General features: G+C 41.1%; 1 protein-coding gene across 7 annotated transcripts in view; it reads right to left on the bottom strand.

The window, feature by feature from the left end:
- Nucleotides 1–26,787, bottom strand: part of nrxn3b (neurexin 3b) — a 325,560-nt gene that overhangs the window by 282,973 nt on the left and 15,800 nt on the right. For all 7 annotated transcript variants that reach the window (XM_066677967.1, XM_066677970.1, XM_066677969.1 and 4 more), the window contains exons 2-3: nucleotides 23,953–23,970; nucleotides 23,596–23,625 (exon numbers count right to left, since the gene is read on the bottom strand). In XM_066677967.1, coding sequence (XP_066534064.1) covers nucleotides 23,596–23,625; nucleotides 23,953–23,970 — 48 coding nt within the window. The remainder of the gene's footprint in view (nucleotides 1–23,595; nucleotides 23,626–23,952; nucleotides 23,971–26,787) is intronic.

Genomic DNA, 26,787 nt, shown 5'->3' on the forward strand with positions numbered 1-26,787 from the left:
TAGCTCATGTGGCTAGGGGAGAAGTTAGGAGGAAGATTACAAAGGAGTATGGTTTTTGGGCACCATATTTGCTTGAACAGATAGATTACGTAATTGGCAGATGTACAATTTGTTTGAAAAATAATGTTCGCAGGGGGTTGATGGTTCCGCCTGGTTACATTCCAACACCAAGGGGTCCTATGCGTGAGTTAGTTGTGGACTTGATAAAACCAGTTGAAGGTAAAAGGAATATGCTGGTTGTTGTGGACAGGTTTTCACGATGGCCAGAGGCATGTCCAACTAAGCGTAAGGATGGTCAATCGGTTGCCAAGTTTTTGTGTAGAGAAGTCATAAGCAGGTGGGGACTTAATGGGAAAGAGTTTGTGGATAAAACGGTGAAATTAATTTTGCAAAAATTGGGAATTAAACAACGTCTGGGAGCTGTGTACCATCCGCAAAGTCAAGGGATTTGTGAAAAAATGAATGGCGTCTTGAAAAATCGGATTGTTAAAATCTGTCAACACACGGGGTTAAATTGAATAGCAGCACTTCCTGAGCTGCGTGATTACACATGACTCCTCATGAGTTGATGACAGGCAGACGAATGCCAACGCCATGTTTGCGTACAAGTGGGAAAGGTCCAAGTTTAGCTCTTTTAGAAGATGACATGAGAGCATATGTTTCATACTTAGCTAATTTACATAAAAGAATATCCACATACATTTCAGAAAAGCAAAGAAAAGAGGAGGAGCAGGAGAGGCTGGATGAGCAAAGGAAGAATACAGTGCAGCCTGGAGACAAGGTGTTTGTAAAGGTATTTAGAAGAAAATGGTATAACGAACACAGAGAAGGACCTTTTGAAGTTGTTCGCAGTACTGGAACGGCAGTTCAAGTTAAGGGGTCTCCAACGTGGTATCATTTATCTCACTGTGTTAAAGCACCAAGTGAAGAGGAGCCTTTCTCAAAGGGAGGAGAGGTTGCAGGTTCAGGAGAACCAAAAGAACATGGGGGAGAACAGGTTGAAAATAACATGCAGGAAACAAACCAGAGTAGATCTCCTGAAGAGGAGATTGTCCCTGGTTTGGATGATGCTGATGACTCTGTGTATATTTCTGACGATGCCAGACATGACACAGCAGATTGTAAACAAGACAAAAGGTTTAGAGAAATTGAATTCCAATATGTCCCAAAAACAGCAGGTCCCATTCCAGAAAGCAGTAATTCCATTTCAAAACTGTTCAGAGACTTGGAACAAGAAAAGAGTCCAAGACCAGTTCGGAAAAAGGTTAGACCTAAATGGTATGAGAACTAAAGAGAATGAAACTTTAGAGAATTTTACTTTTCCAGTGTCAAAAGTTAGTGAGGGGGTAAATGGATCTAACTACACTAGTACATTTGATAATTTCAGCAACGTCATCACCTTTCAAGACAGTGGTTAAAGCTAAATTAGGTAAAGCAGTTCATCTTCCCTGTAAATGTGGAAGATTTAATACAGGGAGTAATAGTCCTCCTGAGTGGAAAAATAGTCGTGGTGAAGAAGTGGTGTTAACAGGACCTGAAGTTGATCATTTGCCTCGTGACCAGAGAAAGTATCTTTTGTTTAATGCCTTTAGGGGGTTCAGAGTTAGAGATGATTGTTCAATTCTTTTATGTAATGTTACATGGGAAGATCAAGGGGAATACACTTGTACTTATTTGGAGCCAGAGCTTAAATTTGTGCCATTTCAAAATGTGGGGAGAGAAGGGTACATAACTCGTACAGTGATAGTGATGATAAAGGACCAGAGTCCTATTGAAGTTTTTACATCTACTAAAAGAGTTCAGGACCAAACCACTATAGCAATGACTCTGAAGGTTACTAAAGAACAAATTAAGCCAATTACTCTAGCTCCAGAAATAAGTTTGGTGAAAGTTCCATCACCAAGCACATGGCCTTCAATTTTAGAGACAGTACCAGAACCACTGCATGCTATGTGTCAATCTTATGCTTTATCGTGGTTGTTATATCAGCAAAACTCTGAAGTAGATAAAATAATGGCTATGTCAGTGCATTTGTTTAGACCTAGATTAAATTGTACTTGGTTGATGGAATTGCCATATGTGAATTTCCTTGATCAGCATGAAAATCTACTGACAGCACGGCCTGATGCGATGGAAGTAAAATCTGTGGAGACTAAAGACTGTTTTTGTTCCAATGATACTCACAATGGACAGGGGATGTTTATGGGAATATCTAATTGTGCTCGTTATAAGATGAATTTTAAAGAGCTTAAACCTAAGGATGTTTTGTTTAAAGTGAATTTTCATACACCAGATAGCAAACAGAGTAGAACATTAATGGTGCAGCATGACATTTTGCCTGTAAATGTGACTATAGGAAATTTTAAGGATATTTGGTGGGTTTGTGGAGATAAAGCATACATATTTCTACCATATGGGTGGACAGGCTGTTGTTATATGGCAACATTTAAGCTTCCTTATAAGGTTTATACTCTCCAAAAAGTTGAAGCAACTGATGAAGGGAATTCTGAAGATAATTCTGTGAGAAGAAAGAAAAGGGAAATGGCTCAGTTTCATAGCTTGGAAGCCTACCATTGGAGAATCAGTATAGGAGAAAAATGGGGTATAGGATTATTCCCATGGTATGGTGTGACATTTTTAGCAGATCATATAGTTAATATTACGTACACTTTACAAGGGTTTGCTAATGAGACAATAAGAGGGTTTCAGTATTTGTCAAATACACAAAAAAGTCACAGATTAACCTTGTTGAAACATGACATGGCTCTGGATTACATTTTAGCTAAGCAAGAGGGTTTATGTGTAGCTTTGAATCTAACAGGGGATGCCTGTTATACTTTGATTCCGGATAATTCTGATAATATGACTAATGTTATAGAAGCATTGAAGCATATAAGGGAGGCGTTTGGTCCATCAAAAGGAGCTGGATGGTCTGTGAATGCTTGGTTATTGGAGAAATTAGGACCACTAGGAGCAATGTTGGCTCAAGTTTTTGGAGCAGCTCTTTTAGCAGTGTGTATAATGTTTTGTTTTTCTACACTGTTGTTAACTTGTGCAAAAGCTATGATTTTGAAATGGGTTGGAGTTGTAATGCCTGGAGATCAAGTACAGATGCCATTATTAAGTAGAACTGACTCAGACAAACATGAGGAGGAAATGTTGGACTACAACCTGGTGGAAAGATATCCATTTTGAATATCCACTATTATATATTTTTTCTATTCAATTATGTCATTATTCTTTTATTTTGTTAGGTTTCTTATTTAGTAATCAATTATAAAGATTGTAGAATGAAGTATACACTGTAGCTTATACAACGTATTAATCCATTAGTATTACTATTATTAAAGTTTATTTGATGTTTATTTGCATCTGTCATTTTTGCAAAAGATACTGGTTGTTGTTTCTTTCTTCCAGAAAGAAAAAGGGGGGAAGATCACTGTAAGGGAGGATGGTTGTTGGAGATTCCTGAAATGCTACAGGGATCCAAAAACTCAAACAGAAGACAATAAAACAGAAGGACTTTGAAACAAGAATGGTGAAGACTTGCTGAAGCTCAATATGTCATCAACGTCACATCAGAAGACAAAATTGCTGAAAAGAGAATATTATGTCATATGTTCCTATTGAATTGTTTATTAGTAATCTTTGATATTGATAAATCATTATACGAGTGATATTAAAAATTGTAACAACTGTTTATTATGAAGACTTATAAACTGATGAAATGTAATCTGTGTAAGTGTATTGAAATCTGTTTTTTTGAAATTTTTGTTTTTATCGATGTTAGGGCCAAGGGGTGTGTCAGGTAGGGACAGGTCCATTGGAAGGTCCGATGGGTCGACCAGCCTGAATTTGGACATTGGTTTGATTTTATTTTCTGAGATTGTCGTATACAGTTACTTAAGTCAACTCCCTACACATATAGAGTAAATTTAATTGGACTGGAGTACAAGTGGAGTTTTACCCCTCCCTTAACATGCATTGTAAATTATCCTTTATGTTTACCTTATTTGGAAAGGAGAGAACTATATAGATTGGGGTCCTAGCGAGATGTGGGAGAGATCTTAGACATGGAACAAAGAATCTGAGCGCTCAATTGAACACTACTCTCACGGGATCCTTAAGAACCCGTAAGACACTGTTTTGGTAAACAAAGATGTATTTACACTTTTAACCGTGTCTGCGGAGATTCTTTTCCATCACCTGTCTTCACAACACAGCAAAGTTAACAACAACAACTTATGTTTATAAATAATTTCTTCAGTTTTATTAGTCTAGCTATATGAATGCTCAATGAAGCTCAAATGTTTATATGTTTAAATATGTTCAAAAAGACAAAGATTATATATATATCATAGAGTGTCTTAACTTTTTCACGTGAAAAATATATATAGGAGTTGTTGCCGGATGTGAGAAAAGAAGGGAGACAAAATTATTGGGAATGGAAAAGCTGGTTACTCTCTGCTAAGTTACATTAATAGTTAACTTTCCATATTGCGTTATTTTATCGGTAATTTCCAAGTGGAACACAACACATGGCGACAAGGATGTTGAACTTAAGCCAACCCGCACCATTTCTGCAGTCTCCTGGTGAGCCACCTGTGCCCTTAAAATCATAGATTAGAATGTTCAACAATTATGTGCTGGCCCTGGGTGAAGAGCAATCTGTGGCTAGGAGGCATGCACTTCTTATCCATTGTCTGCGAGCAGAAGGTCAATGAATATTTTACACATTAACTGTCCCGGATGATAAGTACACAACAGTGTTAACAGCTATTCAGAATTTTTTGGGCCAAAAGTGAACATAGTGGCTGAACATTATCGATTTCTGCAATATGGCCAGCATGCCGGTGAATCTACTGATCAGTATACCACAGCACTGAGAGAGCTTGCAGCTACTTGCAAATCCTGTGCTATGGGGGAGGAAATTATTCTGGACCAGCTCAACTCGCATTAGAGAGCGACTGCCCTTAGAAGTGATCACTCGACCTAAAGAAAGCTATGACAATAGCATGCCAAATTGAAACTGCTGCAGCAGCAGCTAAGGTGATGATGGGAGTTGCTGAAGGAGCAGACCATGCTGTAAGGAAGGGTAGCAAGCTGCGTCGAGGTCATGGCACTGGCAGGCCACCACAGCAAGCCTGTGGTGTGTTGAACAATGCACAACAAATTACATGCTACAGATGTAGCTCAGGACAGCATGCTGATAATTCTCCTGGATGTCCTGCTAAATATGTAATGTGCAGGAGTTGTAATAAGAAAGGACAGTTTGTCAAAGTGTGTCGGGGAACAAAGAATGTTTCTGAAGTAACTGCTCCTGAAATGACTGTTTTGAATATTGAGCATAAAGCACGTGCCACAGGCAAAATTACATGTACAGGGTGGATTCACGTGAGCAATGGTCAGACACAGAATCTCAAACTAATGGTGGACACAGACTCAGCTGTCTCCATTCCATCAATGGCTGTGTACAAGCAGTTTTTCACATGTTGCGCTTTCTGCACCAAGGTTTAGCCTGGTTATCTTTGGGGGTAATGCCATAAGTGTCAATACAGTGAAACCTCTACTAACAAACGCCTATACTAATGAACTTTCCAAGATACGAACCGGGCATTTGAATATTTTTTGCCTCCACCAACGAACCATGACTCTAGAAATGAACCCGAGCCTATGCCAAGCCGGCGGCTGGAAATGGCAACTGACCCCAATAGGCGAGTCTCCCAGCGCGCCCAGACTTGAGTGAGCTTTTAAGATTAGCAAATTGTAGTTTTAGCAATTTAGCATTAGTGTAAATAGCAGACATCAAAATTTGTGCTAAGTCAAGGCTTATCTACGCTTCATCTCCCCACATTCACCCGCCTGCTCTCCGTTATTCCACCCACCCCCCACCTCCTGTCATACAGCCAGTGCCTGTGTTACTCCTCCAGCCAGTCGTCACGTCTTCAAAGTAGCGATATGTAACCATTTAAAACTTTTTTATTTCTTTTTTATTACTGTTTCCACTGTATTTCTTTTTTATTTTTTGTAATGCTACATGTATTTTTTTACTAATTTGAGAGTTTTGTAAACATATATCAGTGCAAAAAGGGGTGAATTTCGGGGTGGGCTGGAACGCATTAATTGCTTTTCCATAATTTAAAATGGGGAAAATTGACTTGAGAAAAAACAAACTTTTCTACTTACGAACCGGGTCACGGAATGGATCAGGTTCGTAGGTAGAGGATCCACTGTATTGTGCAGCAGGGATCTGCAGGGATCTGCAGGGCTTGGCAGGGATTTATTTTCGGCGTTGCAGTTACAGATACTTAATGACATTTTCAGAGCGCTGACCATGTTGCATGAGGACAGTCGTAATCATCATGCATCACGGTCTTTTTCATTTTAAGCGTGTTCCTTATGGACTAGCATCAGAGCCTAGCTGTTTTCAGCATATGTCCATCATTCTGAAGGGTCAGACAGTAGTGCAGTGTTACCTGGATGATATAACCTGAACTGTTTTTTCTTGGGCACACTGTCATCAAGAGGGCTACAGCCTGATGCTTCACATGTGCAGCCAATCCACCTATAGTCACAATTAGCCTCTGGTCATTTTTGGGGCTTACATCTTGGTATGCAAAATTCATACCAAATTATGCAGCTGTCATTATGTGCCTTGTTTTGTAGTTCTATTTCATTTGTCTGGACAGAAGAGACTCAGCTGAGTTTGGAAAGGGTCAAGGATCTCGTAGTTCACAGCCTTCTTCTTGCATTGTTTAACCCAGAGCTGCCCACTATAGTTACCACAGACGTATCGGGGCAGTGATTACCCAGCTGCATTCTGAGGGTACTGAAAAGACTGTAGCTTTTGCATTCAGTATAAACCAGGACTGGAAAATGTCAAAGCCGACTGTTTATTTCACCTGCCACTGCATAGTGAAGAGCCTTGTTTGGACAATGATGAGGAGGTTGTTGCACTTACTTCTATACTGACTGTGCTTACAAGTGAGGAGTTTAAAGCTGCATGTGCCTCATGTCCAGTGCAAATAAAATTGTGTGAATTGCTCACATTCATGAACCAACTCATGTCCCTCCAAGACGACTGTTAGTATGGGGAACAAAACACCTTGTGGTACCAGAAAGCCTTCAGCCTAAGCTTATTTCCCTGGAATATGATACACACCAAGGCATTATCAGAACAAAACAAAATGTCTGAGAGACATACTGGTGGCCAGGGACAGATACTCAAGTGGAGGCATTCATCAAAGCATGTGTAACATGCCAGTTACATGAAAAGTCAGCTTTAACACACCCCACACAAATGCAGACTGTGTCATACCCTACCACTGCCTTTGAAAAGCTGGCAATTAACATCATGGGGCTAATTTGACAATGCTCCCTTAAGCACTCGCTTTGTGGTCACAAATGGCCTGAATTTGCTTTTGTGTCACATGCCATGACATGCGGTCATCCAGTTCCTATCTTCAGTGTTGAGTAGAGAGGGCAATCCAAAAGAACTGGTATCCCACAATGAATGACAATTCACATCTCATGTGTTTGCATCCTTTCTGCGGAAAAGAGGGATTACCCTGGTGAGAACAGTGAGATTCAACTGTTCAGAACTGCCTGCATTCTATGTCACTAGAGCACAAAGAGTGGAAAGAGTTCACTAAAAACTTCTTGAAAGCATATTTTGCAACTCTGCATGCTACAGCTCCCCTGCTGAAATGTTACATGGGAGACCAATGAGCACAAAGCTCCATGTTTCAGGTCTCAAGGTGCCAGTCCCATGCACTCCGTCATCATCATCAAAAGCAGTGTTCTTTATCACTAACCAGATATAATAAGCTTCAATGAATATTTACTTCTTTATTAACTGCACATAAGAAATTTTAAGCTTCAGAGCAATAAAAAACAATCAATATTTGCAAAATCCATTCAAGTCAAGTCTTATTGTCGATTCTGCATATGTACAGGACATACAAAGGACTGAATTTATATCACTCTCCTCTCCAAGATGCAGTAACATTTAACAAAAACAGACTAAATTCCACTAAACTAAGTATATAAATATATGAAAGTGAACAAACAGAAGACAAGTACAGGACATACGATACAAGCAGCTCACTGATAGAAATACATGAGACAATGGGACACTGACTGAAGACAATAACCTGATTTGGAGGTAGGATAATGAATGTACAAGTGTAAACAATAGTGCAAGATAATCGTAATAGAAGGAGGTAGGATAATGGATGTACAAGGCAGTGTAAACAATAGTGCAAGATAATTGTAATAGAAGGAGGTAGGATACTGGATGTACAAGGCAGTGTAAACAATAGTGCAAGATAATCGTATAATAATTAAATAAAGTGAACAAGTGCATACTGGTTCTACTGAAGAGTGACAGTTAGGTTCTGATGAGGAGCTTAAGTGACAAGTACCAATATAAACAGGACCGGTGTAAACAGTAGTGCTAATATAGGGATATGAAGCCTGAAGGCTGGTTAAAGTGATTGAGTGCCTGCCTGTATTTCAAAGTCACAGTTGGGTATTGATGGTAATTGATGAGGTTGCTGAGTATTGTGTGCAATGGGCAGAAGTGGGAGGGGGGGCAGAGCAGGGAGGGAGTTCAGCATTCTCACAGCCTGATGGATGGAACTGTCCCTCAGTCTGCTGGTCCTAGCCCTGAGACTATGCAGTCTCCACCCTGATGGCAGCAGGCAAAGAAGAAGCTGAGTAGCGGGTGGGTGGGATCACCCACCAAGCAGAGGGCTTTTCGTAGGAGGCGGGAGATGTATATATCCTGACAGCAGGTTAGAGAGGTACCAATAATTTTCTCGGCTGTTCTCACAATATGCTGGAGGTTTCTGCAGCAGGATGCTGTGCAGGCCAGGTATCACGCAGTGAAACAGCTAGTCAGGATACTCTCCATGGCCCCATTGTAGAAGGTGATCATGATGGGGGTGGGAGCTCTTGCTCTTCTTAGCTTCTTCTTCTTAGAGAAAGTAGAGCTGTTGGTGAGCCTTCTTGGCCAGTGATGCTGTGTTGATGGTCCAGGAGAGGTCCCCTGTGACGTGCACACCCAGGAACTTGGTGCTGCTCACCCTCTCCACAGCAGCCCCGTTGATGGATAGAGGGGCATGTTGTGTGCGAGTCCTCCTGAAGTCCACAACAATCTCCTTGGTCTTCTCAGTGTTCAGAGAGAGATTGCTGTGTTTGCTCCAAGAGGCCAGCCGGCTCACCTCACTCCTGTAGTGTGACTCATCGTTGTTGCTGATGAGGCTTACCACAGTCATGTCATCCGCAAACTTGATGAAGAGGTTGGAGGTGTGTGATGGAGAGCAGTCGTGGGTTAGCAGAGTGAACAGAAGGGGGCTCAGCATACATCCTTGGGGAGTCCCCGTGTTCAGAGTGATGGTGCTAAACAAGTTACTGCCTGTTAACTCGTACTGCCTGTGGTCTTCCAGTCAGGAATTCAAGCAGCAAGTGGCACAGTGTTCAGTCCCAGTCTGACCAGTTTGTGAATGAGTTGTTGGGGGATAATTGTGTTGAATGCAGAACTGAAATCAATAAAGAGCATTTTGACATAGGTGTCTTTCTTGTACAGATGGGTAAGGGCTGAATGGAGAGCAGAGGAGACAGCATCATCAGTTGAATGATTTGATCAATATGCAAACTGGTAGGGGTCCAAGTAGGGGGGAAGGCCTGATGTGTTGCATGACTAGCCGCTCGAAGGACTTTATGAGGATGGAGGTAAATACAACCGGGCGGTAGTCGTTGAAATGGGAGGGTGAAGACTTCTTTGGGACAGGGGTTATAGTGGTGGCTTTGAAGCATATGGGGAACACAGCCTGACTCAATGACGTGTTGAAGATGTCAGAATACACCTCTGCAAGTTCACCAGCACAGTCATTCAGCACACGAGCAGGTACGTTGTAAGGTCCAGGAGCTTTCAGAGCGTTGATCCTGCTGAATACTCTCCTCACCTTGTCTGAGGACAGTTTGAGCACCTGGTCTCCAGGAGGGGGGTTTGAATTTATGTGCCGGAGTGTGGTTTAGTGCCTCAAACAGAGCGAAGAACCCATTCAGGTCGTTCAGCAGAGAGGAGGTCCTGTCACAGGTCTGTGGCGGGGGTTTGTAATCCGTGATGGACAGAATTCCTTGCCACAGGCTCCAAGTGTCTCTGCTGTCGCTGAAGCGTTGGGCTATCCTCTTGGAGTGCTGCCTTTTAGCCTTTCTGATGCCACGGGACAGGTTGACTCTAGCTGTCTAGCTGATTCACACGAATGGTGATGGTCTTGAGGACAGTTACATCATCAGCACACTTGGTGATGTAAGCGGAGACAGTTTCTGTGTACTCCTGAATATCTGTGGAGTTGTTGTAAGTAGCAGCCACTTTAAACACATTCCAGTCTGTTGTGCTAAAACAGTCCTGAAGTGCCTCTGATGAACCATCCGGCCACACACGTATCTGCTTTAGAACTGGTTTGGTGACTTTAACCAGAGGTCTGAAAGCTGGCATTAGCATAATAGTGAAGTTATCAGATGCGCCAAGGTGAGGGAGGGGCAGTTTGTAAGCTCCTCTCCGTGTGGTGAAGACCTGGTCCAGAGTGTTGTTGCCCCGTGTTGGAAAGTCTATGTGTTTATAAAGTCCAGAAAACACAGCCCTTGGGTCTGCGTGGTTGAAATCCCCAGCCAGGATGAGAAAAGCATCAGGGTGGGCTGTCTGCTGCTCACTGATGTGCTGATACAGTTCATTCTGTGACTCATTCCTGATGTTGGTGGAGCTTGGGGGAAGATAGACAGCAGCTAACCGCATAGCTGAGAAATCCCTCGGTAGATAGAATGGTCGGCACTTAATAACCATCAGTTCCACTACTGGTGAGCAGTATTTGCAAACCACAAAAGCGTTATGACACCAAGCATCGCTAATGTAAACACAGAGCCCACCGCCACGTTTTACCTTCAGTGAGAACTCGGTCCGCTCGGTAGGAAGTTGCAGAAACAAGTACAAGTACAAGTAGGAAGACATAGTCTAGCCTGACTGAACAGCTTTTTACACTGTTATGAGGATATTTGTCAAGACTGTGAATTGCATTATCTAAGGACTGCTACTGACCTGTGTTAGTGTGCTTCTTTGTGGTTGCTTGAATGAAGTCTGTTCATTGGCATGCGTTAATCTGGGGTTACTACACAACTTCTAGCCCAATTTTAAATATTTTGCCTCAAAATCACGTTTCTGACCAGTCACAGCATATCAAAGATGATGACATGAAAACAACTCCTATAAACACTTAATAAAGTTACATGGTTTTGTTATATTTTTGTAAAATGGCAATACAGAAAATGTAGTTTTTAGGACTTTAAATTTGTGTACAGTTGTGTTCTGTCATGCATGAACTCCTTAATGTTTTTCTCATTCTTTATAAAAGAGAGAATAAGGGTACAGAATGCAAACTGCAATATTTTCTTGATTTTCTGTTGAAATCTCTCCCCTGGCAGATATTTCTTACCTTACAGATTTTAAGCACCACTGCACACCAGCATAGGTCTTCCACTTCTGGACTCCTGACATGTCCTTCCATGACTTTATGTTCAACATTTAGACTCCTCTAGTTACATTCATTCATTCATTCATTATCGGTAACTGCTTCAGGTGGGTCCAGAGCCTATATGGAGTCAATGGGCACAAGGCGGGAATACACCCTGGAGGGGTCGCCAGTCCTTCACAGGGCTCCTCTAGTTACAATTTTTATGTATTTCGTTTTGCTTTGACATCCACTGTTCCACATTTTGTGCTGGTTAATATCATCTAATTTACTGAATCATGTAAATGTACAGGGTGGGCCATATATATGGATACACCATAATAAAATGGGAATGGTTGGTGATATTAATTTCCTGTTTGTGGCACATTAGTATATGGGAGGAGGAAAACTTTTCAGGATGGTGCGAAAGTGAGACTGAGAGAAGTGCAACCGAGAAAAGGTGGAATGAAATCAAAAACGGATTCTTCAAGGAAATATTCTGTTTAAAAACCTGTTTTTATAACTCTCAGTATTAATGACAGTATCACTGGTATCACTGGTGCTGTCTAAGGTGTTGCTAGATGGTTGCTATAGTATCCCCAGTGGTTGCTAAGTCAAGTAAAGTCAAATGAATTTATATAGTTTAGGTACTAAAAAGTCCTAAAAGATGGAGGTTAGTTGAATTGGCTTCTCTAATAAAATGTCCTGGTGTGTGAATGAATGTCTGTGTGAGTGAATGTGTGTGTGCCCAGATATGGACTGGCGCTCTGTCCTGGGTGAAACCCTAGTGCCCGATGCAGTCCTCCAGGTGGAAGGTCGTTCCTGGTTGAGAGTACGCTGTGCGCGTTTGGCTGCCGCTTCTCGCCAGTGTGTGTGGATTGAGTGTTCTGAGCAGTGTGGATTGGAAAGCGTCCTTGAGTGTCTAGAAAGGTGCTATATAAGTGTAACGATAAAAGAAAAAAAAAACTTTACTGTAGGGTGCTGTTCTTAAGGCTACATGACAACTAAATAAAGCCTTTATGACAACTGACATAAGCATACATAAACATTTATAAATGCTTATTCCAAAAGGTGGCAACTGTCATAAAGGCTGCTTTTGTCAAATTTGATGTCAAGGTCAAATGACAGATTGTTGGTGATATTAGGTGTGTCATAACATTTTCTGGGGTGACATGACATAATATGTTATGACAACTGACACTGTAGCTTATTTTGTTGTTACCTTTATGTCAGATGACGATGACGATGTGACATTGCTTGCCAAATGACATTGGGTCTTGTCATTTTTATGATTTAGATTAATGTAGTTCCACTCTATGTTTTTGTTTGGCTTTACACTTTATTATATTTATGAATCCTTAAGCAATTACCATGACACTTTTATGAAAGTGTATATTTTTCTTATTAAAAGTGTTTATACATGGGGCAGAAGAATGTGCCGGTGCATCAATTTCAATTTTTTCCAATGTTTCTATTATATATCTTATATTAGATATATTGGCGATAACACAGCCTGGAAATACAGTTCAAACAATCTCTGAATATGTAAGCACAGATCTTTCTAGTGCATTTCATAGCGAGACTGTACGGATCTTACATCCCGAGTTGCAAGCCTGTGAAAAGCTTGAGACACACCTCCTCTGCCTCTAACTGGTGGATTCACTGGTCTGTCATGTGCATCTCTGCTGTAATTGGTGAATTTGTGCATCCATCTATGTTTATGTTTGAAACTGACTAATGGAATATCAAGAAACCACTAAGGACTTTCCCATCCCTTCAGTTACCCTCCATGTTTTATGGTGCAGAGCTTTTTGAAAGCAGCAACAAGGAGAACGGAGCTTCAGAGACCAAGGGGTATTATTGATATGACGAAGAGTAATACAAAAACAAATTGCATCCATTTGAAAAGGGGTAAGTGTGTTTTACAAAACATTTTCCCTTAATATCTCAGTAATGGCAGACTTGGTGTGTGGCAAAATGCAGCTTATGTGCACAACGCATGAAACTGATGTGATATAGTAGTCATGAACTTTTATGAAATTCTGTCCCTTAGAAATGTTTAGTTCTCATTGTAAAAAATCATAGTCTGTTCCTTAGTAATGTTTACTACTCATTGTAAAAGATCATAGTCTGTCCCTAAGTAATGTTTACTTCACATTGTACAAAACAATAATCTGTGCCTTAATAATGTTTAATTCACTTGGTAAAAATGAATTCCCTGTTCCTTAGTAATGTTTACTTCTCATTGTAAATTGACAGTTTGTCCCTTAGTAATGTTTACTTTACACTGTAAAAAGTTAATAGTATGTCTGTTAGTTATGTTTACTTCATTGTTTAAGTTCATAGTCTACCTAAGTAATGTTTACAGTGTACAAGTTTGTTCTTTGTGCCAAATAAGCTTCCCTTGCAAACAATGTGTTTTGACTATAGACTTTTTCATCTTACCACAGATGAGACTTCATTTTTTAGAATTGTATTTATTTAGATGTGTGCATGCGTAACTTTATACTGAATGTAAAATTACTGGAAATCTTTGTTCATAATGTCCTGCATTTTTTTTATAGAGAGGATTCACAGCTTTCAGGGCCCAGTGAACCACATGCTGGACGTCTACACCAGCCATCATAACCTCAGCAGTCACTACCACCCTCACAGACACCAGCACCACCAGCCTGGCCAGAAAAGGTTTCCCTGGGCTCAACCAACTTTCACATAGTCACCAGCATCCCATATAACATCCTTCACAGAGTGTGACAGACCTTTACTGTTCCCAGTAGCCACCACATCCTTTTCTTCCTGTCAGACACCAGTCCTTGTCAGGAGAAATGCCTCCATCACAGCCATCGCCATCACCAGCAAAGAGGCCCTATTCCATTCAGGCACAAGCAACTTCCCTCTAGCCACAAGAACATCATGCTACAGTACCCCACCTACACTGTAGACAGCTATGCTGCCTTGGAAAGCAGAAAATGACCTAGACACCAGTCCCCTTGTCTCCAGACTTCGACCTGCTTGGACACAGGGCCACAGCTCAGTTCCACCTATACCTATACACCCCTTGACGTGTTCACACTTTACTTCCCAGTACAAACTGTTAAAGTATAAACAAGCAAGCTGCTAAAATCATGTCACAGGGCAAGAAATACAAATGGACAAACTTGGAGGTAGGAGTTTTATATAATGACCATATAATGACCTCAGTAAAAATAACATTTTGCTATTGGACAGACCAAGTACTTTTACAGAGTAACATTTACTAATTATTGACAGACCATGATTATTTACACAATAAACATTTACAAATAAACCGATAATTAAATTTTACACAGTAAAGTGTTATAATGTTTCATTTTGTCAAAGTTGAATGAACATATTATTAAGTAGAGTGATAAATGGCACTTTTACTAAATAAACAATTTTACAAAATGTAATTTCATTGATCAATAGACACTTATTACACATTTATACAATATTTAATTAATTTTTGTGTCCCTAGGAGTCTGGTAAAGCCATTTAAATCACCAGAACAATTCATCCACATGAGTAAAGGGATGTTTTCCCAAGAGATATTAACAATTTCTAAAATCGGATTTAAGCTTTCTGTGAGACAGATTATCTCTTCATACAGTGCTCTAGGCCACAGAAGAGAGCTGTTTGATATAAAACATGTGGGCATATTTTAATACATATATTATATTTTAATTAAAGGCTTTAAAGTGAAAACATGCATAAAAGTGTCATAACTGTGTCATGGTACTGCTTAAAGATGCATATAATTCTACATAATATTTTGTAATTTCTACAAAATAATTTTACTTAAGCCCCGCCACCCAGCAGATTCTGAGCACCCTAACCCTGATTGCAAAATGACTCTAAGCCTCTATGATGAACTGTGCATTACTAAAAGATGTAATTGTTAAAAATATTGGATATGGCTTACCTGTGTGTGCTGGTCTGTCTTTTTCCAATCAGGGAAAGATTGCCTAGCTCTTGCTGACGTAGAGTCATCTGGGTGGGCGGGGCTTAACTTAGGCAGCCAATGACTGTTTAGATCCCGACCCCATCAAAAGTCAAAAGCTAAAAACTTCTGGAGGTGAATGCGAGACTGAGAGAAGCGCAACAGAGAAAAGGTGGAATGAAAGCGAAAACGTATTCTTCGAGGATATTAAACTCAAAATAGACAATTCTAAACAGAAATATTCTGTTTATAAACCTGTTTGTATAACTCTGAGTATTAATGATTTTTTTCAAAATGACATTTATTGGTTATGCATTCTGTTTTTGTTTTTTTTATTTGGTTCTCAGAACTTTAGAACCTATTTTGATGCCATAGAATTTTGTGTCAAAAGTTTTACACAAGCAAAAGTAAATCTGCAAGAAAAATTCCTAGAATCACAAGCAGAAAGTATATATTGTGAATGCAAAACTTAAAAAAAAAATACATCAAAAGTATATTTTTAAAGTATACTTGGCTACCTTTTTACTCTAGTTATTTTATACTTATATTTTATACTTTTGTTTGAATTTTGCCAGTCTCTGTTTTAATTGTTTTTTTTTTGTTGTTGTTGTTGTTCCAGGGGATTCCAGGGGATGGATGAGATTCGCCCTGAGTTCCTCAAGGCTCTGGATTTTGTGGGGCTGTCCTGGCTGAGACGTCTCTACAACAATGTGTGGACATCGGGGGCAGAGCCTCTGGACTGTCAGACAGGGGTAGTGGTTCCCCTTTTCAAGAAGGGGGGCTGGAGTGTGTGTTCCAACTATAGGGGGATCACACTCCTCAACCTCCCCGGTAAGGTCTATGTGGGGGTACTGGAGTAGAGAGTCCATCTGATAGTTGAACCTCAGATTCATTAGGAACAATGCAGATTCCGCCCCAATCGTGGAACACAGGACCACCTCTTTACTTTCACTAGGACCCATAAGGGTCCATGGGATATTGCTCAACCAGTCTACATGTATTTTGTGGATCTGGAGAAGGCATTCGACCGTGTCCTTTCGGATATTCTGTGTGGGGTGCTCTTTGAGTATAGGTTACTAGGCTCTTTGCTATGAGCCATCCAGTCCCTGTATAAACAGAGCAGGAGTCTGGTTCTCACCAAACACTGCTTAATTAACTCTGTAAAAGTTACTCCTCTACATCTCTCTGACCATTACTTTATTCAGCTCAATGCTTGTCTCCCTCAGCAACCCACTGTGTCCGCTCCCTCTGTCCCCTTCCGGCACAACCTCCACAACCTATCTCCCACCCACTTCTCTGCCCTTGTGACTTCTGCTCTCCCACCCCCAGCACCTTCTCATCTCTTGAGGTCAATGAACCAACCTCAGAGCTGCTGAGAGGAGATGGCGAAAAACAAAAGACCCATCACACCTGACACAACTGCAATGTCTGCTCTCAGCCTTCTCATCAAATGTCACCTCTGCAAAAAAGAAATTCTACTCAGACAAAATCAACAATGCTACTGACACGCAGAAGATGTTTTCAACCTTCAAATCTCTACTGAACCCTCCACCTCCACCCCCTGCAACCAACCTCACTGCTGACACATTTGCTGACTTCTTCACCAGCAAAGTTGCTGCAATTAGCAGCCGGTTTTCTGACCCTTCTACACAGCCTCCAGCTCTCCCTTCGAATCCTCCTAAACCTACTGCTTCCTTCCCTTCTTTCACTCCTTTCACAGAAGACGAGGTATCAAATCTTCTTAGAGGCAGCCGTCCTACATCCTGTCCACTGGATCCCATTCCTACTACCCTATTGCAAACCATAGCTCCATCCATGGTGTCTGCAGCCACTCATGTAATCAATTCTTCACTAACCTCGGGAACATTTCCAAACACCTTCAAGCAAGCTCAGGTAAGACCTCTACTCAAAAAACCTTCTCTTGCTCCTTCTATAGTAGAGAACTACTGACCAGTCTCTCTCCTCCCCTTCCTGTCTAAATCATTGAAAGAGCTGTCTTTAAGCAGGCAACAAAATTCCTCTCCCAACAAAACCTCCTTGACTCTAACCAATCCAGCTTCAAGAGCGGCCACTCGATGGAAACAGCGCTTCTGTCAGTAATAGAAGCTCTTAAAGATGCCAAAGCGACAGGTCAGTCCTCAGTTCTCATCCTGCTTGACCTATCAGCAGCATTTAATACGGTCAACCATCACATCTTACTAAACAAACTTACTGACATGGGCTTCAAGAATAATGCACTCTCCTGGTTTGATATTTATCTCACTGGACGTTCCTTCAACGTGGCCAAACATCAGCGTGACACCACCTCGCCACAGGTGTGCCCCAAGGCTCAGTGCTGGGACCCCTCCTCTTTCATCAACATCACCTCCAATTGAATTTATCCAAAACTGAACTGCTGGTCCTCCCAGTCTCCACAACATCAGCATCAAGCTAGAGTCCCTATCAGTGGCTCCCACCAAGGCTGTAAGAAACCTGGGTGTCATGGTTGATGACCAGCTGACCTTCGCAGATCACGTTACCGCGGTAGCTCGATCGTGCCGCTTCTCCCCATTCAAAATAAGGAAGATTAGGCCATACCTAACTCAACATGCAACACAGCTCCTTGTTCAGACATTAGTAATCTCCTGTCTTGACTATTGCAACGCGCTCATGACAGGTCTTCCGGCCTGTGCTGTGAGACCGCTACAGATGATCCAGAATGCTGCAGCACACCTGGTTTTCAACCAGCCTAAAAGAGCACATGTCACGCCCCTATTAGTTGAGCTGCATTGGCTACCCTTAGCCGCTCGCATCAAATTTAAATCACTAATGATGTCCTTCAGAGTATTCACTGGCTCTGCTCCCATCTACCTCAATAGACTCTTAAAACCATAGGAGTGCCAACTAACACAACCAACCCCCCGTACAGGTCAGTCGAGGCTATTCTCATCTCTGGCACCATGCTGGTGGAACAAGCTTCCAAGCACTATCAGAGCAACAGCTTCGAGTATGTCCAACAGGGAGGAGACCCTGTTGGAGGGGAACACGCTGGAGACGTTGGAGGGAGAAGAACACGCTGGAGAGACTACATGTCTCAACTAGCCTGGGAACACCTTGGTATCCCACCAGAAGAGCTGGAATAAGTGGCTAGGAAGAGGGGGGTCTGGGTTTCTTTACTCGGATTGCTTCCCCCCGTGACCCGGACACCAATAAGTGGTGGATGATGGATGGATGGATGGATGGATGGTTTGCAGGACAATATGGCCAAAGGCTCTCTGCCCAGACAATCCAGAAGAGACTGAATGCAGCCAATCTCTGGACTCAACGGGCTGCCAGGAGGCCTGCCATGATGTCACACTTCCTGTCTCCAATGACCTTACGGACTCCAGTACCCAGAATGCTGTAGAGGATCACATGACTCCCAACAAGAGTCATGTGACCTCCTACTGGTCTCAGTCACCTGAGTATTGATTACTATCATTACTATATATTACTATCAGCTGTCTCTCAGGGTATTTATTCCAGTCAATTATCTCACTCATTTGCCTATTCAATAGCATTACCTAGCATTCCAGTCTGTATAGCATTCTTGTGCATGACCTTATTTTGTATTTTCAAATTTGTTTTTGGCTTGCCCTCTACTGTTTGTATATTCTGGTTTTGGACTCCTGCCTGTTTTTTTTCTAATCTTCTTTTTGGTATGTTCCTGCCCTCTGGTGCGGCACGGTGACGCAGCAGGTAGTGTTGCAGTCACACATCTCCAGGGGCCTGGAGGTTGTGGGTTCGTTTCCCTCTCCGTGTGACTGTCCGCGAGAAGTTCTCCCCGTGTCCACGTGATTTTCCTCCGGGTACTCCGGTTTCCTCCCACACTCCAGAAACACACGTTAGTAGGTGGATTGGCGACTCAAAAGTGTCTGTAGGTGTGAGTGTGTGAGTAAATGTGTGTGTGTGTGTCTGTGTCTGTGTTGCCATGTGAAGGACTGGCGCCCCCTCCAGGGTGTATTCCCGCCTTGCGCACAATGATTCCAGGTAGGCTCTGGACCCACCACAACCCTAAACTGGATAAATGGTTACAGATAATGAATGAATGAATGAATGCCCTCTGGTTGCTGACCTGGACTGTTCTCACCTTGTCTCTTTGGCCTAGCCTAGTCTTTAATAAAGCCTCATTACATTTTTCCTCTGAGTTTGAGGCTATTAGAAATGCTATATCGAATCAGGGTCAATTGTTAGGTCAACACCAACAACTGTTGTCTGGTGTTTTCCAGTCTTTGGGTGAACTAACGGCAGAAGAGAATCTGTAGCAGCAACAACCGGCTCAGGTTCTGACTAGTATCAAGGACCTTTCCACACAATTGTTACTCAGTAGTAATGTTCCTTCTCCAGCAACTATTGCCCCTGTTAGTACTGTATTTCCTGTTTGCAAACCTGAGCCATATGGTGGTGAACTGGAAAAATGTAGTGGATTAATGCTTCAGTGTTCAATATTTTTTAACAACACACCACCCAGTTCTGACCAAAGTAAGATAGCTTTTATTGTATCTTATCCGACTGGTAAAGCTCTTGACTGGGCTACCGCTGTGTGGGATTCTTCTCAGTCAAGGACATATGCCCAGTTTTTACTAGATTTTAATTTTTACTAGACTTTTTATTTGATCACTCTAGTGAGGGTCAGTCTAACAGTGAACTTCGAGCACTTAAACAAGGCAATCGCTCTATTTTTGCCCAAGCTCTGGAGTTCCGTACCTTAGCGGCTGGGAGCAGTTGAAATGAACCAGCTCTTTAGAGTGCTTTTTGTCATGGTCTCAATTCTGATGTTTTGACTGAGTTGGCATGAGGAGCACACCAAGCAATCCAGTCCTTCTTTTTACCTGTCTCTGTATACTGCCAACACGATTCTTTTTGTGTTTCAGCCTGGATCGATTCAGGAGCTGAGGGAAACTTCATTCATCAGAACATTGTGAACCATCTCTACATTCCTGTGGACCCATTGCCACATCACCTTACTGTCTTCACCCTGGTTGGACTTCCCATGGGTAGAGCTCCCATTACACACAAAACCAAACCTCTTTCTCTACCAGCTAGTTTCCTTCATAAATAGGAGATTTCCCTTCTCGTTCTCCCTAGCTCTGATTACTCACTTATATTAGGCTTACCCTGGTTAGGGAGACGCAATACAGTAATTTCCTGGTCTCAACATGATAGTGTCAATGTCACCCTATTGTCAGGAGAATTGTATATCCAGATCTCAAATAGCTGTCAGGTCCATCTCCATAGAGTGTTAATATCCCAGAGGTGTATTCAGACCTCCTAGATGTGTTTAGCAAGGAAAGGGCCACTATGTTACCTCCTCGTCGTACCAGTGATTGTGCCATTGAACTTACTGAAAATGCTTATCTTCCTAAATCATGTATTTATCCCCTTACACAGGAGGAGGAGAGGGCTATGGAGGAATATATAAATGAAGCTTTAATGCAGGGTTTTATTCAACTTTCTAAGTCTCCTGCAGCCATGCCCTTAATGACATCACAAAGAATTTGCGTACCCACTTCATACTCAATCCTGTGGCTCTAGAACAGTTAAGAGGTGCACAATGTTTCACAAAATTACATTTACTCAGTGCATATAACTTTCTGTGAATGTGACGAATGGAAAACAGCTTTTGTCACCACTAGAGGACATTACATATGTCTGGTTATGAGTCTTGGTTTGGCTAATGCTCCATCCATGTTCCAGTCCTTAATAAATGACACTCTACAGGATATGTTGGGAAATTTTATCATAGCTTATATAGATGACATTTTGATTTTCTCCCCTGACCTAGAATCCCATGTCCATAAAGTTTGCAAGGTACTACAACGTTTATTAGAGAACAGTTTGTTTGTTAAAGGTGAAAGATGTGAATTCCACCTTCAGTCTGTGTCCTTTTTAGGTTATGTCATAGTTTAGGTAGTGGGGTAATCATGAGCGACAAAAAGGTGGAGGCAGTTGGCCAGTTCCTACTTCCGTAAAGGTGCTACAGCTGTTTCTAGGTTTTGCTAATTTTTTACAGGCAATTCATATGCAACTTCAGCATTATTGCTGCTCCCTTAACTGCATTACTCAAAGGTACTCCCAAGTCAAAATCCTGGTCACTACAAGCTACCGAGGTTTCGAACATTTAAAAAAGGCTTTTACATCTGCCTCTATATTGAAACACCCTGATCCTAATAGACCAATCAAAGTCAAGGTGGATGCGTCCAAATCAGGGGTAGGACTCCCGAAGAAAGGGTTGTGGACTGCAGTAACTCATCGACTGGGAGGGTTATGGTCATTCTGACCTTGTCACTTTGGCCTAGCCCTTTAATAAAGCTTCGTTAAATTTTTCCTCTGCGTTTGTCTCTTTTCGGTCACATCCTGACACATGAATGCCCTTTACTGTCAGGGCCGTTTGTCCTGGTGTCAGCAACACCTGCACTGGAACCTGAACATGTGGAGGAATGTTATGTTCAGCAATGAGTCCAGATTCTGCCTACAGCAGCTGGATCGCGGGGTCAGAGTTTGGAGAAGATGCGGAAAAAACTATGCTGACTGCTGCACCAATAGAGTAACATCTTTTGGTGGAGGCAGTATGATGGTTTGGAGCGGCATCTCCTTCACTGGAAAAATGAAGCTTGTCATCATTGGAGGCAATCTCAATGCAGAGAGATATTAAGGTGAAATTCTGCAACCAGTGGCAATCCCATATATCCACAGTCTGGGACCAAACTCTATCCTCCAAGATGCCAATGCTCGCTCCCACAGAGCAAGGGGTTTATCAGGCTTATTCTTCAAACTTCAAATATCCAGTACACCAAACACCAAACGAGTGAATGGCAGAACAAGCAAACACCAAACGAGGCATTGGTAGAGAGGATTTGGCAAATTTTCAAAGGCACATTACATAAAAATGTGGCACCATTTAAAATGAAAATTAACAGGCTTTCTAGCAGTATACTATTTATTGCCAAGAAGCATTGCTACAACAAATAAATAATCTACCAAACACAAATTTCCTTACTTTTTGTGCTAAGTTTATATACCCTGCAAATTCACGTCATTTCTGCGTCGGACAAACTTGCTGTATTTGGCTCACAAAATGGACTTCAACTCAAGTCAGTGTCAGCTCTCTCCTCCACTCTGGGTTAATTTCTGTGGATCCTCTGCTTTATATTTGGAGCTGCGTTTGGCAGGCATTAAACGCACCAAGCCTCCTATTCCCCCTTTTCCTGCTAAACAGCTACAGGACTGCCTCGTATTTGGGGATGTTTGGCCATTGTAACGCCTGTTTCCCGCTCCAACATGTTCCAGCCTTTCCGGCTCTGGATCCGTGCAGCCTCTGCTCTCTATTGCTTCTCTTCCCACTGTAATTGGCATCCTGAGTGAACCCGCATGTCTCCCACACCGGTGCGATGCTTCAAGCTTCAAACATCCCATTTCTACTTTCTCCGACAATAGCAGCTCTGGGACTGCCTCTTTTTTGGGGAACGCGATCAGTCATTGTCATGTCTACTTCCCTACTGCTCCCACTGCTAAAGGTTTTAAACGCACCTGCTCCCGCACAGACTGTTCTCCAGTTTCTCCTCCTGCAGTGACACGCAAGCAGCCCAGCCTCTACTTCCACTGACGGTACACGGCCTCGAGCCTCCCATTTCTCCCTAGCTTTCTAGCTCATGCTCTCTTTTTAGGAGCTGCCTTTAATAAATCGGTGCATGACATAGCGCCATGTGGTAGAGGATGGTACAGGAATAGTGTTAGTTTGAGTAAATTGAACATACTTTATTGATTATGAAGAAAGAAATTCTAACATTATAACGTGACTGGTAATTTCAATCCTCAAAATGCCACAGCGCAGGGAGTTACCTCCCCATTTCAATCTTTACAGGTGTGGCCTGTACTAGCAAACAGTTCATTATGGTCAGCAGCAGATTTTTAAATAAGAGAGAAAAATAATATTTCTTTTTTGCTAAATTAGCCATAAACATCACTACAATCAATTTGCTATTACATCTATCTAGATCATATAAGATTACATATTATACATATTATACATACAGTGCAGGCAAGTTTCATGGACACAACAAATATAAACACGATTGATAAATCAAGAAAGGTGTAGCAAGATCATACCTTGTTGAGACTTCACCATGTGTGCGAAACCTTGTAGGAGTGGGAATAAGAGCAATATAAAAAGAAAGAATGCTTAGAAACACCAATACCAACACTGCAGAGGTATTGTCTCTAGTCATGGTTCACCCTGAGGCAAATCATGGTTACCACACAAAGCTGAAGCTTTTCAAGATGCTATAAAAGCTTCTCATTTAGAAATAGTAAAATTGTATGCCCTTGCACTGTAGCTATGCTATATTTTCAGTATCGTTTTAAACTGATCAACTAAACATTAAACTTTATCAACTTTAAATCACTTTAACTAGGCTTTTAGGAAGTGTAAGAAATGTTTGTAAGATTTGTTTTAGGGAAACTTACCAAGACCCTGGTTAGCCACTGTTCAGCCGAAAATTGCAAAAGAGAGGGGGAAAAAAAGAAAAAAAAGGTAGGAAATAGAAGAGAGAAAATGTGCAATATTAGATACATGCTTTGCTTTGCATGGGGCTTTATCATGCAAAAGATGTCTAAACATATTACTAAGGTATTTGTCATGCAAGACACGAGGGTTCTCCTGCATGCCTGTTTACACAAACAAAACCCCCCAAAAAAAGTAACTAGTGACATCTGTCCCATCCTTCCAGGGATTCAGACTGGCACATTTTTAAACACCCTTACCCCTCATCAGCCTATGTCTAATGTCCAGAATACTGCAGTGCAACTCACATACACAGCATAAAGACATAAATCCAAGCAAGTTACTGAACCAGCTGTCCACTTTGGACTGCATGGATTTATGAGGTTGTGAGGTTTGCGTATTTCTAGACTTCTTCTGAACCCATGAAAATTATTTTCACAGCTGACTCATTGTGAGTATACCTCATACATGACATGACCTTATGAGACACCTGAATACCCACTGATAAGGCTGAATGCACACTGATTAGCAAAGAGACATTTCACAGATATAGAACTTCATATAAAAACATTTTAAACATTCAATACAATTTCTCCAACTCATTAAAATTCATACAGCTTCTGATGATGTGTTTTCAGGAAATGTTACAAAAACATGTTAGAAGAATATTAATAAATGTAGTTATTTTTAATATATATATATATATATATATATATATATGTTGCTTTCCTGTACTTTCCAAGTCCTTGAAATTAATTTACCAATTGTTCTTTTGTTTACAGGCAAAAGACCAGACCATATTACATTTGAGTTTGCCTATCCATGTTCTGGAATTAGGTTATCTATTTAAATGCGTGGGTTTTGTTAAATAGGTTAAAACACTGTGCCTCATTCATGAGATGCGAGCAGAACAGATCTGCGAGTAAATCGTTCATAAATCCCTTTTTTGTAGATATGCAAATTCATCTAAATATTCGTAGTCTCAAAATATTGGTAAGTACAAAATTTACACATGCACCTGAAAATGTGTAAAATGTGTGTTATGTTGGAAAGATGCTGAAAGTATCATCCAACCTGTCTGAACTTTAAAGGAAAGTTAATAAAAATGCACAAATTAAATAAATAAACAATAAGTTAATTATTAATCAAACAAAATTTTACAAAACAGTCCTCTTCATAATACAGCCTGTTATTCAGAGCAACTTCCAGTAGATAAAGGGCAATTGCTTGCTGAATTATTTTGTTACTCGTGTAGTCAGACAGTTGCTTAACATGGATCATTGTGATATAAAAGTGTTTATGGTTTGTAATCTGTGTAATCGGCTGATGTTGCGCTACTGCTGGATTTAACAGACAGATCTGCACAGAGAACTTTAATGTCTTTGGAGATGATAGGTTTATGGTTGATGCCTCTCTGGTCAGTTCACTATCGAAATCCAACATTACAACATTTAAGAACCCGTACTGTCCTCGAACCCATGCAGGAGTTGTCCCTGTTTGGCTCCTTGGACACTGGAACATTTAAAACATTAATTCTTAAGCCCTCAATCATCCAAGCATCATCCCAGGATTTTTAAACTACAGCGTGGACCATTTATATGGATACACCTTAATAAAATGGGAATGGTTGGTGATATTAACTTCCTGTTTGTGGCACATTAGTATATGAGAGGGGGGAAACTTTTGAAGATGGCTTGTGACCATGGTGGCCATTTTGAAGTCGGCCATTTTGGATCCAACTTTTGTTTTTTCAATGGGAAGGGGGTCAAGTGACACATCAAACTTACTGGGAATTTCACAAGAAAAACAATGGTGTCCTTGGTTTTAACGTAAAATTCTTTCATGAGTTATTTACAAGTTTCTAAGCACTTATAAAATATATTCAAATTGCTGCCCATTGTGTTGGATTGTCAATGCAACCCTCTTCTCCCACTCTTCACACACTGATAGCAACACCGCAGGAGAAATGCTAGCACAGGCTTTCAGTATCTGTAGTTTCAGGTGCTGCACATCTTGGTGGTATGGTTTTTTGCGGCTGGTTGAAAAAAATATGTATGGAAATATTTAGCGTTTGAGTCTGACAACAAAACAAAACTGCTGCATTATGAAGCCTGAAGAGCCCAAAAGTGAGTCACACAAAGTATACAAGTGCTTACCTAAGGCTGTTCCCTTCATGTGAGGCCAGATTTGAGTCTTTCCATCAAACCATTAGTTAGTAATCCACATGACCAGGGACAGAGTAAAATGAGAGGAAATATTGACCTTGTGTTTGAAAAGTGGAGACAATTTAGGTGCAACAATACTACAAAACAGATCAGATATAGGTTATAGCAGATATAGATACTAGATATACAGATCACATATAGCAGTAGGGAAGTAGACATGACATGTTGGCTCAACTTCTCCTGAATAGGTAACAGAAAATCAGGTAATACCATTGTTTTTTTGTTTTATAGAGATTGATGCAAATTTATGTGTGTTTCTCTGTGGTGTGTGTGTGTGTGTGTGTCCTCCTCTGGTCAATCTACCTACAAATTATTGACAAAATTAAAAGGACCCTATACATCAAATAGGTCTGCTCATGTGTACCACTGCAGTCACAGTATATTTAATTTAAGGAATGATGATAACAATATTATTATTAATCTTATTAATAGTAGTGGTAGTAGTAATAGTTAGGAGTCCATGAAAATTTTATTGTAGGGTGGGCAGCTAATCCAAGAAAAGTGATTCAAAATGAGTTTTGATAGCTTTAGCTTAAACATCTTTAGCCATTTAAGGTAGAAATGAGTATTTGA

This window comes from Hoplias malabaricus, chromosome 7 (genome assembly GCF_029633855.1).
Source record: "Hoplias malabaricus isolate fHopMal1 chromosome 7, fHopMal1.hap1, whole genome shotgun sequence".
NCBI lineage: Eukaryota > Metazoa > Chordata > Actinopteri > Characiformes > Erythrinidae > Hoplias > Hoplias malabaricus.